The sequence below is a fragment of the Perna viridis genome, chromosome 5 (assembly GCF_037379345.1).
Source record: "Perna viridis isolate PV_CMFRI_1.1 ecotype Kerala chromosome 5, ASM3737934v1, whole genome shotgun sequence".
NCBI classification, from domain to species: domain Eukaryota; kingdom Metazoa; phylum Mollusca; class Bivalvia; order Mytilida; family Mytilidae; genus Perna; species Perna viridis.
Window position 1 is genome coordinate 47,853,078 of NC_142449.1, and position 16,695 is coordinate 47,869,772.

Below are 16,695 nucleotides of genomic sequence, written 5' to 3' on the forward strand. Positions count from 1 at the left end.
ACCGACCTTTACGATAAATGTGATGACTTTTCATTCAGTATTGCCAGTTTTCCTGTCATCTGTGGCAACATCTCTTCAGCACCTGCGTATGGAGTTTTCATATCACAACTCCTACATTATGCCAGAGCTTGACGTAACTATGCAGACTTTTTGTATCGCGTTAGACTTCCCACAGTTAGGCTTCTGGAACAGGGTTATGCTGCAATAAGATGAGTCATCACTATAGAAGTTTTATGGTTGTCATCTACCTCTACAACCAAGAGGTCGGAAATCCGTTCCTGCATACCCCAACCAAGTCAGAAAATAGCTTGCAAGACAACCTCTAGCAGTGCTGGAGTAGGTCGTCATTATGAACTCGTAGATCGTTACGGTGTATTATCCATCTGCACCATGAAAACTGATTTGTTCAACATAGTGTAGTTTTCCTTTTTTCTTTCGTCTACACTGGACTTGACTTTCTGTGAGTGTTTCTAGAAAAGCATGAGATGCTTATCCTACCGGTGCACCAAGTCCATGTTCCCAGTTTTTAGTGGAGTCCGAGTTACTCATTTACTTTTGTTAATTTGTACATATTATTTTAGTTATGTCTTGTGTTTGTCTGTTTTCCATTTCCACTAAAATATGCAATTAACAGGAATGTTTGTTTAGACCTGTGCAATTGAGAGGAATTTTTAACATGGAAGAGTTGGGAAATAATTTGGTTCTTGAAAATGCTATATGTAATTAACAGAAATAAGAAATAATCAGGTATGCAATTAAGTGACATCCTCTGTACATGAATGACTTTACTGGCGTAATGTGTGGTTGAATGGTATATTGCAATTATAGACTTCATTCATATACATAGATATGCAATCTGTCCTCTTGAAAGTTGCTTGCAACATTTCCTGCTAAATTGGGACATATTTCAGTTTCAGGAATTCCATCTGTCGGATATAGTAGACTATGCCTTGTATTATAGAGAATGAACTTCATTTAATTATGTCTTTAATATAATAAACAAAAAAAGTAAAACATGCTTTGATATAGAACCCAAACCACATATTTTGGTAACCCGGATATGCACATTTGAATTTGTGTTAAAAAAATTACAATTCTCAGTAGTTTCTGTTAAATGACGGATAATTTTGGTACACTATGACGTCATTACAATGAAAAGTGTCACAAAAAATAATATTTCCTGACATTTGTGCATTTTACTATATTTTGAACAACAACGTTGATTTTTTTGGGCAATATTCATAAGCTAACACCCCTTAACCTTTATGCCTTATACCCAACATTATCCCAAAAATTACAATACTGATTTCTGTCCGCAATGTCAAGTTGGTTATATGGCGTTTTAAATCTGATGCTTTGCCAGTTTGTGCTCTCTTCGTACTTGGGCCATTTAAATGGCACCTCGTTACCAAACGAAGGGTCTCCATTCTTGGCAAAGTTTGTGAAATACGTAATCAAATCGCCTGACATCGTGTTCTCTTCCGGCGTTGCCGTAAAATTAGAGCTGTCTAGGTACGACTGGAAAACATACGGAATTTCTGATCCGTGACACACGTGGTCCTTACATTCTGTAAATTTTCCCCAGCCGTTAAAAGAGAAAAAATGGTCAAAAACATAAATCCATGATGGCACTACATTTCCTGTTTTTGACTGAATTAGCCGAGTATAGTTTCTTGAAGAACAGGTGAAAATGAAGTCTGTGGAAGCTATTTGTAGGTCTAGTCTTTCGTCTAGTGGGTTGTTTGGAGGGTACGTTTCTAATACTTTGACAACATCTCGTCCAAACGTAGCTAACAGTGCTGCTGAGTATTCAACTGCTGTCATTGAACTATCCCATGCTTCATAAACATAAATACGAGTTTCCTCTGAATTAGTTCCTATAATAAACGGCTTTTTCTGGAAGAACTTGTGAACTTGGATAGTTTCGGACAGCTTTCAGTGCAAGTGCAACATCATCAGCGGTCTTTGGGCGCAGACCCTAGTTGTAGTGTCATCATCTCGCCGAGAAAAAGTTCTTCCGGTCTACTTGTAAAAGGAATTGATATTGGGGCACTCTCCATAATTGCTCTTTGGAAGTATTTTGAGCTTTCTTCGTTCATTAGATGTATTAGCGTAGACTGCGCACCGGCACTCTGTCCAAACAGTGTCACCTAAAAAAAAAACTGTCCATAATAGAGCATCAATCAAGGAAAAAGGGAATATTCAACTTAAAACACTTTCCTGTCGATATCTAATATGAAATAATACATTATATCAAAAGTGAAAGATATTTTGAATTCTGCAGACAGGAGATATAATAAGGCAAGCATACTATTGCCAATCTGTGAGCTCGCTGCCAACACTTTGGAAAATAACTCCAATCAATTTTAATTTCAAAGAAACAAATTTTCTTTTTTTCTATTGATATAAGATCCAATATGATATTTTATTCATTTCTAAAACAGGCCCATTTCAACATTGTTTAAACTGCCCTAGCAGATTAACACGTTAAATATGTACGACTCATTTACCTTACTCGGATCGCCTCCAAAACTTTGGATGTTCTCCGAGATCCATTTCAGAGGGAATTGTTGATCCATGATTCCGTAATTACCCGTCGCTCCTCTGTGTGTTGGTGTGTCTTTAGTCAATAAAAATCCAAGTGTTCCTAAATAATTAGAGGAAATCACAATAATTTCTAAATCTTCGCTTCCTTTTGACTGTAAAACGATTACCGTTTTCATCAATTACAATAAGGTTTATAGTATCTTTTAATTTGACCTACGTTTTCAAAAAGAAAACATCGAAAAAGACGCGTGTCTGCTACAACTAGCATAATTGAAAAGTTTGTTACTGTATATCCTACATTGTTGTACGCTTCTTGGTGGATGGTGATTATATATCTGATTATCAATACCGGTATTAGTTGTCAGGTTTTTCCTGGATTTATTCCTGGATTCCGTAATTACCCGTCGCTCCTCTGTGTGTTGGTGTGTCTTTAGTCAATAAAAATCCAAGTGTTCCTAAATAATTAGAGGAAATCACAATAATTTCTAAATCTTCGCTTCCTATTGACTGTAAAACGATTACCGTTTTCATCAATTACAATATGGTTTATAGTATCTTTTAATTTGACCTACGTTTTCAAAAAGAAAACATCGAAAAAGACGCGTGTCTGCTACAACTAGCATAATTGAAAAGTTTGTTACTGTATATCCTACATTGTTGTACGCTTCTTGGTGGATGGTGATTATATATCTGATTATCAATACCGGTATTAGTTGTCAGGTTTTTCCTGGATTTATTACTCGTATCGGTGAAGGAGGCGGGCTGCATTATTGTTGCTAGACTATTACCGCTTGCAATATGGCGGGTGATACTGGCGAAGCAGGATATGCTTGCCCACCTGGAGCACCTGATGTCTCCCCTGTTTTCTTTTTTCTTGTGAGTGGAAAATCATGTAGCTATTGCTTCAGTCTTGATTCCCTTATCTACAGATTTTATATGTTGTCGTATTTCATTCAGTTCGTTGCATTCGGTATGTAGATCGTCTTAACTTTCTCTTTTCGACCTCAGGCCATGTTTTAGGTTTTTAAGGTATTTGATTTATCCCACTGCTGACGCTTCGGTATTTTTTCTTCTTCTTCTTTGCCGATATTCAATACTATTTTGCTGTGCTATGTTTTCTGAATATTACGTTACTAAGATGTTTTCCAACTCTTCCGGTAATTTTAAGTATTAAAATCAATGAAGATCCTGCTTAATTGAAGTTTGTTCATCTGTTAAAACAATACGTTTTCCGACATATCCAAAGGATGTTTGTCCTACACTGTATTTCGGCTAATATCATATGTAGATTCTCGGTCAAAACACAAATGATCATTATATTCTCTGTCGGAAGTGACGTATGCACTTAGGATGTGATTGTTTGAACTTTAACCGCAGATGCGCATCATGTGTTATAGACATAAGCGATAACAACATAACGGTACATTATCAAAAAAGTTAAATGTAAGTTGAGTACAGTTAGCTCCGTCCACCACAACCTTCCCCAGACCTGCGAGAGGCACTCATGTGTTCAGAATTCCCACCATGTAAATTCACTGTAACCGGATACTTTGAAGCCAACGTCTTTTTGGTGTCCAGATATTCAGGTGTAAAAAGTCTTCAGAAGTCTAACAAACATGAAATGCAATGGAATTCGTTTATTTATGCCGGTTAAGACATGTTTGATACTGTAATGGAATGCAGATGGCGCTCACCCGGTCGGTTCATATGATCATAGTTCAACATGCAATTGCTAGGTCTTATATTAATAAGATTGATACCAGTTTGTTTACCGTTGCCTATTTTAAACCTCTTACATTTCATATTCTTCCACGAATCTTATAAGCGTCTCTTGATTTACTACGTACACTATCGCTCCGCAGGCTTACAAACCATGATGTTACTGTAATTACTATGTCAGTGAAAGTTTATTGTACCAGGGAGTTAGTGTTATATAATCTCTGATTGCACGTACCTTACCGTATCTGGACATGCAAAACTCGGGTTTGTATCTTTGGATCCCTTCTGAGGACACCCAGAGTTAATGGTGGAAGCATCGTATGTTCCATTCCATGGCTTAATTTCTTTCAACCGGGTTGTTTTATCTTAAGTTTAGACGAAATATAAATAGGACAGTGATCTGAAGGTAAATACATCGAAAAAGGACTGTAATATTACATCAGTAACGAAAATTACTCTTCTGATTAAATTGTTTCTGTATTCTTCGTCCTATATACCAGTCGACCCCGATATATCAAATAATTTTTTTTTCTTTTTGTGTTTTATAATTAGTTTATAGTTTAATTACGATGTGCAATATTATTTTTTTTTAAATGCATGTTAAGATGATGTTATAAATTGCTTTCCCTTTCTTTAATAAAAACTACGGAAATAATGTCGTCAAAATTAAACATATAATAAATACAATTCATACAAATTTATACTTGAATTCTATTTGGTAGTTGTAGGATATATAGATAGTAAAGAATTTGCAAATTAACCTTTCAAACATAGAATTGAAAGCTAGGAGTGTATGCACGAAGAGCTATAGATCCCCCATGACAACTTATTCTAATACTTATTTTGTTGATTGAAAAAACATAAATATATCTCATCCTTTTATACACAATTTGTCTCCTCGTCAATATCTATATTCTGAAGAGTATTCAAGGGAACCAAGGTTATAGCGGTAATAAAAAGAATGTAACCCGGGACAAAGACCAGACATGGAAAACCGACATACACAACAAAGAACATAAAGTAACTAAAATCATACATACAATTTACCAAAAGCAATTGAGCAACTAGGACTCCAAAGAAATGAATTTTTTGTTGCAAAATCTGATAAATGTCCTCCCAGTGGCGGATCCAGAAGGGGTGGCGGGGGTTGGAACCCCTTTTTTTATTGGAAAATTTGTCATTTTCATGTGTAAAGTTGACAAAAAATGGAAAATAATGTCTTACCACCCCTTGTGCATAGGAAATGACATGGTAAGTTCACGGGGGGGGGGGGGGTTAACTTATTTTCAATGGATAGGTACAGGTGTGCGAACCATATCGGTCTACTTTTTTATGATTAGTGATATATGAAAAGGGTAGGCATTTTAGTTGCAGTATATGTGTTAAGATTAACATTTACAAATAGACTATATATTATTTAAAATTATTTAAGTAAGTAAAGATTAATACTTTAACGGATGCAAGATGGATATGCTGGAAGGGATCCATGCAATTAAACCTGACATGAAAACGATATCATCCTGCTTTGATATATATACAGATAAATGCCATGCATATACATGAATGGGTTATATAAATGGGTGTCAGTTTTTCATTGTCAGAATATATGAATAGGGTGGGCCGCACACCCCTACACCTTTTACCTGTTAAGTTACCCCCCCCCTCCTCCGTGGGTAAATTAAATAATATCCTATACAATAAAGACCATGTTGCATTAATTGGCATACTTAATTTACATTTCTCGAGGAAAATTATTTTGTTCTAACCCAAACCTGCGGAAGTCTATGTCACATTACTCTTACAATGTGAGGATGGAATTCCGTTTCACAAAGTCAGAAAATATCTAGCATTGCTGGAGATAAGTCATGCATGCTCCTCGATCATCCCGCATTTATCACCCAATTGTCTATTACCTCACATTTCCAAGAATCGAGACAGGGAAGTATTATCATTGTAGGCGAATTGGATTTTAAAATGGCCTTTGAAAGTTCACTTCTGAAAGCCCAGATACATCTAAAGTGTCAATTGTGTAAGCAGAATAGTAAAATTCGTTGGCAGTGTTTGGAATGTAACCTCTTGATGTGCGATGTATGTAGTAAAGATGTCCATAACCGAATCACCAAGAATCACCGTGTCGTCGACATCAAAGACATCGACGAAAGCAGACCTTCCTCGTCAAGAACGACTATCGGTATGAAACCATCAAAAATCGTCTTTAAAGTAATAAAAGAACGTAGACTACAGACAAATTCTGCTCATCATCTTGCTTTCACTAATGATGAATACTTGTGGGTAGGAAATAACACAAAAAGCACTGACGTCGTTCAAAACCGGGTACAAAAGGTACGAGTCACTAACGAAGGAATTGAGTTGTTAGAAGAATATTTGACTAAGGTTTTTGACATCGCGATAACGCCATCTGGTTCTACACTTATTGTGGGAGATGGATCCTGTTTAAAGATAATTAACCCGATGACTGGCCAAGTGGTGGATTCGAAGTACAACACCAATCAATGGATACCGTACTGTGTGCATGTCACTGAAGATAATATTGTCATCGTTGGAGCAGTAAAAGAAGGAGTTGGTTCCTTGCTCGTATTCGACGATAAAGGCAACAGTCTTGTTAACTATGGACGCGACGAAACTGGCAAAAGTCCATTGCTTTATTTTCCAAGAAAGGTGACAACAAAGGCTGGGCATATCCTAGTTTCAGACGTTCCGCATGACAAACAGAATGAGGGAAAGATTGTCATAATAAATCAAACGACACCCAATATGTCAGTGCATAGATACACTGGTCATCCGGATATCAATTCTACGGAAAATCCATTCAAACCCAATGACATTGTATCAACTTCCAGTGGCTATGTCGTTGTTATGGACACACACACACAAAATCTTCACATACTGAACTTTGAAGGGAAAGGAATTACATATTATAGCCTCAAAGTTATCGGAGTAAAGAGGGCATATTCTGTGGCGTTATCTCCATCCGGCAATTTATTTGTTGGTAATTATGGCAACAAAGCAAAATTATATGAATTGGAGTATTCTGTAATTTAGACAAAAAGATCTGCCGTTTTATGCTGACTAACCGTGTTTAACCGGAATTTGATTTGTTTTTCAGTAGTAAATCATGATACCTCACTCATTCCTATAATAAAATAGCGGTTTGTCGCTAATAGACTTGAAATTTCATGTTAAAATGATACCTTAAAATATATATGGTTCAAGTTACTGACGCACAATGTGGTACTTATATAATTTTTCGAATACACAGACTTTAAACTTATTTGAAGAAAGAGAATGCAAATGATCATGTGATCAAGATCTATGATATGGTTATTAAAATCCCTTTTTATAGAATGTCAAATCTCGCACATTGTATTGTAAAACCTATGTGTAACAAATGACCGATCTGAAGTTTACTCTTCAAGAAAATAATAAAATTAAAGTTGATAAGTGGAATTTAGAAACTGGGAAAGACCAACTAGTTGTTTGTAGTTCCATTATGTAGTACATCAGAGAAATTTCAAGTACTCGGTAGTACCTGTTATATATGACAATTAGGAAATTGATAATCAGCAGTTTACTGATAAAACTCTATACACCCATGAAGTGATGATAAACATTTCCCAGTGACATTCTATTGTTCTATTGTTTACAAGTACCTACCGCCGTATCAGAGATTTCTTGTTATATACCATGTAGATTGATAATGTAATTCAGTGTAGAATAAAATGCTAATCTAAATAGATGCCTTCTCTACTCAATCCTGTTATGATATAAATTGTAAGGAATACATAACAGTACCATGCAACCTACAAAATATAAAATAAACCAGAAGATTACTAAATATTTTTTTTATGACAGTAATATGTCCTGCCTTCATATCATAATTCTACAGAAGCGGTTGAAGGTTAAGGACATAACTATTGAAGTCAGTAATATGTTTGTATCATATTCAATTACAACAACGTCTATCAAGCTTTCATTTGAAACAGACCGAAATCAGTCCAAGTTACTTTGATACCATTGTTGAATACATACGTTCCAATGATATGTAAGAGTTGTGTCCCTTAACCTAGGTTTACGTCCTTAATCCATACACAACGTCAACACAAATAAAGAACTTTGTAATACAAGAAAACAAACAAAAATACAGTGTACCTGTAAATTAGTCCACGGTGCAACAAAGATGGAATAGTTAAACAAAAATTATAAAGAAAGTTGACTCCTGTTTGCAGATACAGCGAAACATGTTTAAGCCGAACCCTGAATAAACCTGACAACTTCTGTCAATGGAGTCAGTTTAGACAGGTTTCACTGAATTTCAAATTGTATGGACAGTCTACATTGTGGTCTAATACCGGTAGTGATGAAATATAATTTTTTCAAAGACACATGATGCGATAAGGTATGGCAAGTAAAAGATAAATATACAATATATATGTTTTGGAAGATCATCGGCGGTCCTCATATAGCTTTGTTGGTGTTGGTGGTTGCTATATTTGGGCTTCTAGGAAGTAGATTTATCAGCAGCTTGAGAGGTCCTTCGTATGCAGAAAGAATTATTCGAAATTCATTACCCAGCAATGAAATCTTACAGCACTCGAAAAAATTTAATAAGCCAAAAATAATTGAGGTAATGTTTATTCAATGTTCTAACCAAAGAAAGATATTAGTATACTTGAAAATTAGAATATCTACAATGGCCCGAATAGAATCGAATAGGAAAAAATTGCGTATTTTCAAATTTTATGTAAACGAGAAAAAAGTATGTTTCTTTGTATGGGCTTTGGCTAATATTCTAGGAAAGGGAAGTTAAAACAACTTACATGTACAGTACAACGTTTCCAAGCTTGAAATCATAAAAAAATATCCTGTTATTTTTTTTCAAAAAAGTTTTAATCAAAGAAGTACTCGTGTTCTTTTATCCAAGTAGTGATTTGTCACTTAAGAGGCCTGGCGATTCACAAGTAAAAATACAGTTACACATACTGGAAACAGTGAAACGTTGAACACAGAATTATGCACTGATCTTTACAGAATATAACTACAGCTACATGTATTTCCATGCTCGCTATTTTATCTTCTTTTTTTTATTGGTCACAGTTTGTAACCTGACCATTACTAACTACATCCGGGGTAAAGTCAATTCAAGTGTAATACATTTTTTGGGAAATTTTGTAAATATTATTTACATTAAAACAAAATAAAAAATAAAATTGATTCACCGTTGTTATAAGAATTTTTATTCCTGGCAATAATTTTGTTGTTGCTATTCTTGACCGAAGACAGTTCATCACTTGCCGTCATTGTAAACTTTTCACTTGTCATATTTTATACTCGGGGGAGGAGGCACTCCAATACTCCTTTGATATGATGCCGCTTGGATTCTGTAACCCCACCCTATTCACATATTTTCTTTTTGAAAAAAAAGTGTAGACCTTTTTATATATTTTGTCAGAAAAAAAGAGACCTAATCCAATATAAGGAGTGTTCCCTTGATAAGTTGACAACCATTAGATTCTTAGGAGGGGTTGGCAGATTTTGAAAATAAATGATCTGTCTCTGATTATGTAGGAAATAAATAATATGGCCGCATCATACCAGAAAATAGCCTGATTTTGCAAATTGTTAGAAAATAAATATTCAGATTCTGACTTTAGCTAGTGAATTGAAAATAAATATTCTGACCTGGGGAAAACCCTTCAAAAAATCTGGCTCGCTACGCTCTCCATAGTTTCATAAATTATTGACCGAACTTTACGATGAATGTGATGACTTTTCATTCAGTATTGTCAATTTTCCTGTCATCTGTGGCAATATCTCTTCAGCACCTGCGTATGGAGTTTACATATCACAACTCCTACATTATGGCAGAGCTTGACGTAACTATGCAGACTTTCTGTATCGCGTTAGACTTCCCACAGTTAGGCTTCTGGAACAGGGTTATGCTGCTGTAAGATGAGTCATCACTATAGAAGTTTTATGGTTGTCATCTACCTCTACAACGTAAGAGGTTGAAAATCCGTACCTGCATACCCCAACCAAGTCAGAAAATAGCTTGCAAGACAACCTTTAGCAGTGCTGGAGTAGGTCGTCATTATGATCTCGTAGATCGTTACGGTGTATTATTCATCTGCACCATGAAAACTGATTTGTTCAACATAGTGTAGTTTTCCTTTTTTCTTTCGTCTACACCGGACTGGACTTTCTGTGAGTGTTTCTAGAAAAGCAGGAGATGCTTATCCTACCAGTGCACCAAGTCCATGCTCCCAGTTTTTAGTGGAGTCCGAGTTACTCATTTACTTTTGTTAATTTGTACATATTATTTTAGTTATGTCTTGTGTTTGTCTGTTTTCCATGTCTGGTCTTTGTCCCTGGATTACATTCTTTTGATTTCCACTAGAATTTTGGTCCCCTTGATTATTCTTAGAAAAGTATACATGTTTAAATACTCCACAAGTTTTATACAACATTCTAGTATTATTCTCCAGTGTCAATTTTAAATACAGTGGATTCCTCTTACTCACATACCCAATTTGTCAGAAAAAGTGTGCAAATTAACATGAATATGCTTTTATCAGGATTGTTGAGTTCAGTATAGTGTAATGGTCGTGCTCTCTTCTACATCTTCCTATATAAACAACTCTAGGGCTTGATTTAACCAACATAATGAAATTACAAACAAAGAAATCAAGTTTTATGGATTTTTGGCAAATTTTACTCTAAAAACTTAATATCAAACAGTTAAATTAGCTTCACCTTTTAATTGAGTTAAAATACATCTTGAAGGCCAAAAAGTGTCAATTTTTTGGAAAATATGCAATTAACAGGAATGTTTGTTTAGACCTGTGCAATTGAGAGGAATTTTTAACATGGAAGAGTTGGGAAATAATTTGGTTCTTGAAAATGCTATATGTAATTAACAGAAATAAGAAATAATCAGGTATGCAATTAAGTGACATCCTCTGTACATGAATGACTTTACTGGCGTAATGTGTGGTTGAATGGTATATTGCAATTATAGACTTCATTCATATACATAGATATGCAATCTGTCCTCTTGAAAGTTGCTTGCAACATTTCCTGCTAAATTGGGACATATTTCAGTTTCAGGAATTCCATCTGTCGGATATAGTAGACTATGCCTTGTATTATAGAGAATGAACTTCATTTAATTATGTCTTTAATATAATAAACAAAAAAAGTAAAACATGCTTTGATATAGAACCCAAACCACATATTTTGGTAACCCGGATATGCACATTTAAATTTGTTTTAAAAAAAATTACAATTCTCAGTAGTTTCTGTTAAATGACGGATAATTTTGGTACACTATGACGTCATTACAATGAAAAGTGTCACAAAAAATAATATTTCCTGACATTTGTGCATTTTACTATATTTTGAACAACAACGTTGATTTTTTTGGGCAATATTCATAAGCTAACACCCCTTAACCTTTATGCCTTATACCCAACATTATCCCAAAAATTACAATACTGATTTCTGTCCGCAATGTCAAGTTGGTTATATGGCGTTTTAAATCTGATGCTTTGCCAGTTTGTGCTCTCTTCGTACTTGGGCCATTTAAATGGCACCTCGTTACCAAACGATGGGTCTCCATTCTTGGCAAAGTTTGTGAAATACGTAATCAAATCGCCTGACATCGTGTTCTCTTCCGGCGTTGCCGTAAAATTAGAGCTGTCTCGGTACGACTGGAAAACATACGGAATTTCTGATCCGTGACACACGTGGTCGTTACATTCTGTAAATTTTCCCCAGCCGTTAAAAGAGAAAAAATGGTCAAAAACATAAATCCATGATGGCACTACATTTCCTGTTTTTGACTGAATTAGCCGAGTATAGTTTCTTGAAGAACAGGTGAAAATGAAGTCTGTGGAAGCTATTTGTAGGTCTAGTCTTTCGTCTAGTGGGTTGTTTGGAGGATACGTTTCTAATACTTTGACAACATCTCGTCCAAACGTAGCTAACAGTGCTGCTGAGTATTCAACTGCTGTCATTGAACTATTCCATGCCTCATAAACATAAACACGAGTTTCCTCTGAATTAGTTCCTATAATAAACGGCTTTTTCTGGAAGAGACCGCGTCGGACGCCTTCAAGTGGTTGAAATGGAACAACTTTTCCATCTACGTACGGGCCTAAGGGTTCGAAGAATTCTAGCAGCTTTAGTGAACTTGGATAGTTTCTGACAGCTTTCTGTGCAAGTGCAACATCATCAGCGGTCTTTGAACGCAGACAAACCATATCATTGGGTTGACAACCTAGTTGTAGTGTAATCATCTCGCCGAGAAAAAGCTCCTCCGGTCGACTTTTAAAAGGAATTGATATTGGGGCACTCTCCATAATTGCCCTTTGGAAGTATTTTGAGCTTTCTTCGTTCATTAGATGTATTAGTGTAGACTGCGCACCGGCACTCTGTCCAAACAGTGTCACCTATAACAAAAACTGTTCGTAATACCACCAAATAAGAAAAAAGGGAATATTCAACTTAAAACACTTTCTGTCGATATCTAATATAAAATAATACATTATATCAAAAGTAAAAATTATTTTGAATTCTCCAGTCGGTGTACATTGGTTAAATCGATATGTGCAGACATTAAATAAAGACTTGTTTGACTCCAGACAGGAGGTATAATGAGGTAAGTATACTATTGCCAATCTGTGCGCCCGCTGCCAACACTTTGGACAATAACTCCAATCAATTTTAATTTCAAAGAAACTTTTATAAATTTTCTTTTTTTCTATTTTTCTATTGATGTAAGATCCATTATGATTTTTTTTATGAATTTTAGATTTTATTCATTTTTAAAACAGGCCCTTTTCAACATTGTTTATACTACCCAAGCAGATTAACAGATTAAATAAGTACGACTCATTCACCTTACTCGGATCGCCTCCAAAACTTTGGATGTTCTCCGAGACCCATTTCAGGGCGAATTGTTGATCCATGATTCCGTAATTACCCTCCGCTCCTTTCTGTGTTGGTGTGTCTTCAGTCAATAAAAAACCAAGTGCTCCTAAATAATTAGAGAAAATCGCAATAATTTCTAAATCTTCGCTTCCTTTTGACTGTAACACGATTACCGTTTTCATCTATTACAATATGGTTTAAAGTATCTTTTAATTTGACCTACGTTTCCAAAAGAACACATCGAAAAAGACGCGTGTCTGCTACAACTAGCATTCTTGGTGGATGATGATCATGTATCTGATTATCAATACTTGTCAGGTTTTTCCTGGATTTATTACTCGTGTCGGGGAGGGAGGAGGCTGCATTATTGTTGCTTGACTATTACCGGATTTTACTCACTTGCGATATGACGGGTGACAGTGGCAAAGCAGGATATGCTTTCCAAACTGGAGCACTTCATATGTCTACTTTTTTTTGTTTTTTTTTTTTGTTGTGGAAATTCATATAGCTATTGCTTCTGTCTTGTTTTCCTTATCTTCAGATTTTATATGCGATCGTATTTCATTCGGTTCGTTGCATTCGGTATATAGACCGTCTTTGTTTTCTGTTATCGCGCTCAAGCCATGTTTTATGATTATTTAGGTATTTGACTTATCCCACTGCTGACGCTTCGGTATTTTTTTTTTAAATTTTCTCCGATATTCAATGCTTAAGACTTTTCAGCTGTGCTATGGCTTCTGAATATCACGTTATTAAAGTGTTTTCCAACTCTTCCGGTAATTTTAAGTATTAAAATCAATGAAGATCCTATTTAATTTAAGTTTGTTCATCTGTTAAAGCTATACCTTTTCCGGCACATCCAAAGCATTTTTTTCTATACTGTAATTAGGCTAATAGGGACGTCCTACATATGTAGATTCTCGGTCAGAACATGAATAGCTCAAAATCTTTCTGTCGGAAGTGACGTATGCAGTTAGGATATGATTGTTTGAACTTTAAATGCAGACCCGCATCATGTGTTATAGACACCAGCGATAACAACATAACGGTACATTATCAATAAAGTTAAATATAATTCGAGTACAAATAGCTCCGTCCCTCATAAGCAAAGCATAAAATCATATTCACAAAAAAGACTACAATTTATTCTCACCAATTCTATAATCGAGTGTCACCACCACGACCTCTCCCAGACCTGCGAGATACTGCCCGTCAAATATCAAAGAGGAGGCACTCATGTGGACAAAATTCCCACCATGTAAATACACCATAACTGGATATTGTTTGACGCCAGCGTCTTTTGGTGCCCAGATATTCAGGTGTAAACAGTCTTCAGAAGTCTGACAAACAACAAATGCAATGGAGCTCGTTTATTCATGCCGGATAAGACAGTTTGTTTGATACTGTTGTGGGAAAGCAGATGGCGCCTACCCGGTCGATGCATATGAACATAGTTCAATAAGATCTATAGATCCGTTACATGCAGTGACTGAATAGAACAATTGATAGGTCTTATATTAATAAGATTGATTCCAGTTTGTTAACCGCTGCTTATTAACTTTTTACATTTAATACTCCTCGCGAACCTTATTCCTGATTTACTACGTATCACTCCGCTAGCTTATTTGCTCTGCTAACCATGATGTTACTGTCATTACTGAGAGGGAAAGTTTATTATAGCAGGGACTTAGTATTATATAATCCCTGAGTGCACGTATCTTACCGTATCTGGACATACAAAACTCGGGTTTGTATCTTTGCACCCCTTCTGAGGACACCCAGGTTTAAGGGTGGAAGCATCGTATGTTCCATTCCATGGCTTTCTTTCAACCGGGTTATTCCATCTTAAGTAAAAACAAAATCTAAATAGGACAGTGATCTAAAGCTGAAGACAACGGCAAAAGGACCAGTAAGGGGAAATTACTCTTCTGGTAAAATTATTCCTATTCTACAGAAATTAATTAATCGGTCAGCAAATAGATGTTACTGACATGTTATCGTTATTCATGGCACGAGTTTTTAAAATAGATTTTGCAGCTCATATTTGAATACTGCAGCATGCGGTCCGAGCAGAATTTTATTTTTTCAAACAGGGTTTAGTTGATATCAAAATGATACTTACGTATTTTCTCTTTTAATGTGGATTGTGCATCCAATAGCTATTCTTATTCCCAGCCTTTGTACCCTTTACCATTCCTCAAATCCATCTAAAATATCGGTAAGTATTATACTTACCTGAGTTGTCCAATAGGCGGAGCTGCGTATGGAACACCAAGAAAAGCATTTACAGCACTTTTCTGGACGCCGCTTATTTTACCAAATTTGGTGTTCACCACTGGTGCTGTCTGCGAATACACAGTCGCAAAGCATGCTACTACTAAATTTACAAAATAATGCATTATATACATGAATGCATACTGAAATCTTGTTTATTTTGAATATCAATGTATGTACACAATTATTAGGCATTATCTATGTTTATCATGTAATTATTTGCCTAAACCCATGTGCTAGACAAAGGTTGTTTCCCTTATCAAGTTAAAGATTGAATCTTAAAAAAAAACGATGCTTTGAATACTGAAAAGACTTGAGTTAAAAGTGCATGCCTTTGTTACACATAAAACATTCCTAAATGTATTTTTTGTGTATAGTCCTGTATCCTGTGACACAAAGTTTCTTTTAATATTTTATTCTTGTAAGTAAATGTCAGTTGCACATTTTTTTTTGGTAATCTACCAAATGGTGGATAAAGTACTGATATGGTGAAACGCAATATACCCTAAGCACAAAATAATAAATAATGAGGCCATTTTTTTGTTTTTTTACTGAGAAATATATCAATGCAGATGGTATATTAACTAGTAGTCTACATGCAAGGCGATGAAATACAGCTCCTTGTTACTGAAGGTGATGTTATTCTAGGTGATCCTGGTAAAACATCCTGGAAAATTATGTCTGTTTGTATGTTTTTGTGGGTTTTTTTCAAATTCGATGCACTATGCAAGATAATGAACTAATTTTATACTACTCCGAACTTCAACGTTTAGTACATATAATGTAATGTCGTAAATACGCAATCGGTTCTCTTCCCTCGGCCAATCTCGGCAATGGTCGGAATCAACTGGCCGGAAAGTAACGTAGCGACCAAGTTTAAATGATTCATGTTCCAAATTAAACATTTAACAGTATCCATTTATTTTGGGCAAATTGTCAATTACTGATTTCGTTTGAATGAGGTTTTTTCACGTCGTAATTTTCCCTCGAGCAATTTTATTGTACTATACTTATTTTCAAAATTTCAGCCGGAAATTTTTTTAGTTTTGTTTAAATCACCAAATCAACTGTTCACGGAATTATTGGAGACTAGATATATACCTATATTTGTTTTCTATTCGAAAATTTTACTGGTTGGTGAGCGAGAAATATCAGTTTCATAAACAAAGAGAGTTATAAAATATTGAAAATATGTCGTGACAATAA

The 16,695-nt window shown here is 35.4% G+C and overlaps 2 protein-coding genes and 1 pseudogene across 3 annotated transcripts; 1 reads left to right on the forward strand and 2 right to left on the reverse strand.

The window, feature by feature from the left end:
- Window positions 1-970: 970 nt before the first annotated feature.
- Window positions 971-2,744, reverse strand: LOC148618011 (crystal protein-like; annotated as a pseudogene). Its single transcript, XR_015922610.1, has 2 exons — window positions 2,511-2,744; window positions 971-2,150 (listed from the first exon to the last, which is right to left on the reverse strand). The product of XR_015922610.1 is annotated as a crystal protein-like (transcript).
- Window positions 2,745-6,240: 3,496 nt separating this feature from the next.
- LOC148618012 (uncharacterized) lies at window positions 6,241-7,329 on the forward strand. Its single transcript, XM_088585161.1, has one exon. It carries the CDS (start codon window positions 6,241-6,243, stop codon window positions 7,327-7,329), a length of 1,089 nt encoding a protein of 362 aa, XP_088441287.1.
- A 4,115-nt stretch (window positions 7,330-11,444) lies between these two features.
- LOC148618013 (cAMP-regulated D2 protein-like) lies at window positions 11,445-15,669 on the reverse strand. Its single transcript, XM_088585806.1, has 5 exons — window positions 15,451-15,669; window positions 14,939-15,059; window positions 14,369-14,555; window positions 13,185-13,321; window positions 11,445-12,734 (listed from the first exon to the last, which is right to left on the reverse strand). Exons 1-5 carry the CDS (start codon window positions 15,621-15,623, stop codon window positions 11,739-11,741), a joined length of 1,614 nt encoding a protein of 537 aa, XP_088441932.1. The 5' UTR covers window positions 15,624-15,669; the 3' UTR covers window positions 11,445-11,738.
- Window positions 15,670-16,695: the final 1,026 nt, after the last annotated feature.

What these genes read in the sequence shown, in the direction of transcription:
- LOC148618012 (XM_088585161.1), top strand. Translation starts at nt 6,241, where the DNA reads ATGGCCTTTGAAAGTTCACTTCTGAAAGCCCAGATACATCTAAAGTGT.
- LOC148618013 (XM_088585806.1), bottom strand. Translation starts at nt 15,623, where the DNA reads ATGTATATAATGCATTATTTTGTAAATTTAGTAGTAGCATGCTTTGCG. An exon ending in CCGCCTATTGGACAACTCAG is followed by an intron (nt 15,060 to 15,450) that starts GTAAGTATAATA and finishes TTTTTACTTAAG; the next exon opens with ATGGAATAACCCGGTTGAAA. An exon ending in GACACTCGATTATAGAATTG is followed by an intron (nt 13,322 to 14,368) that starts GTGAGAATAAAT and finishes CTAATTATTTAG; the next exon opens with GAGCACTTGGTTTTTTATTG.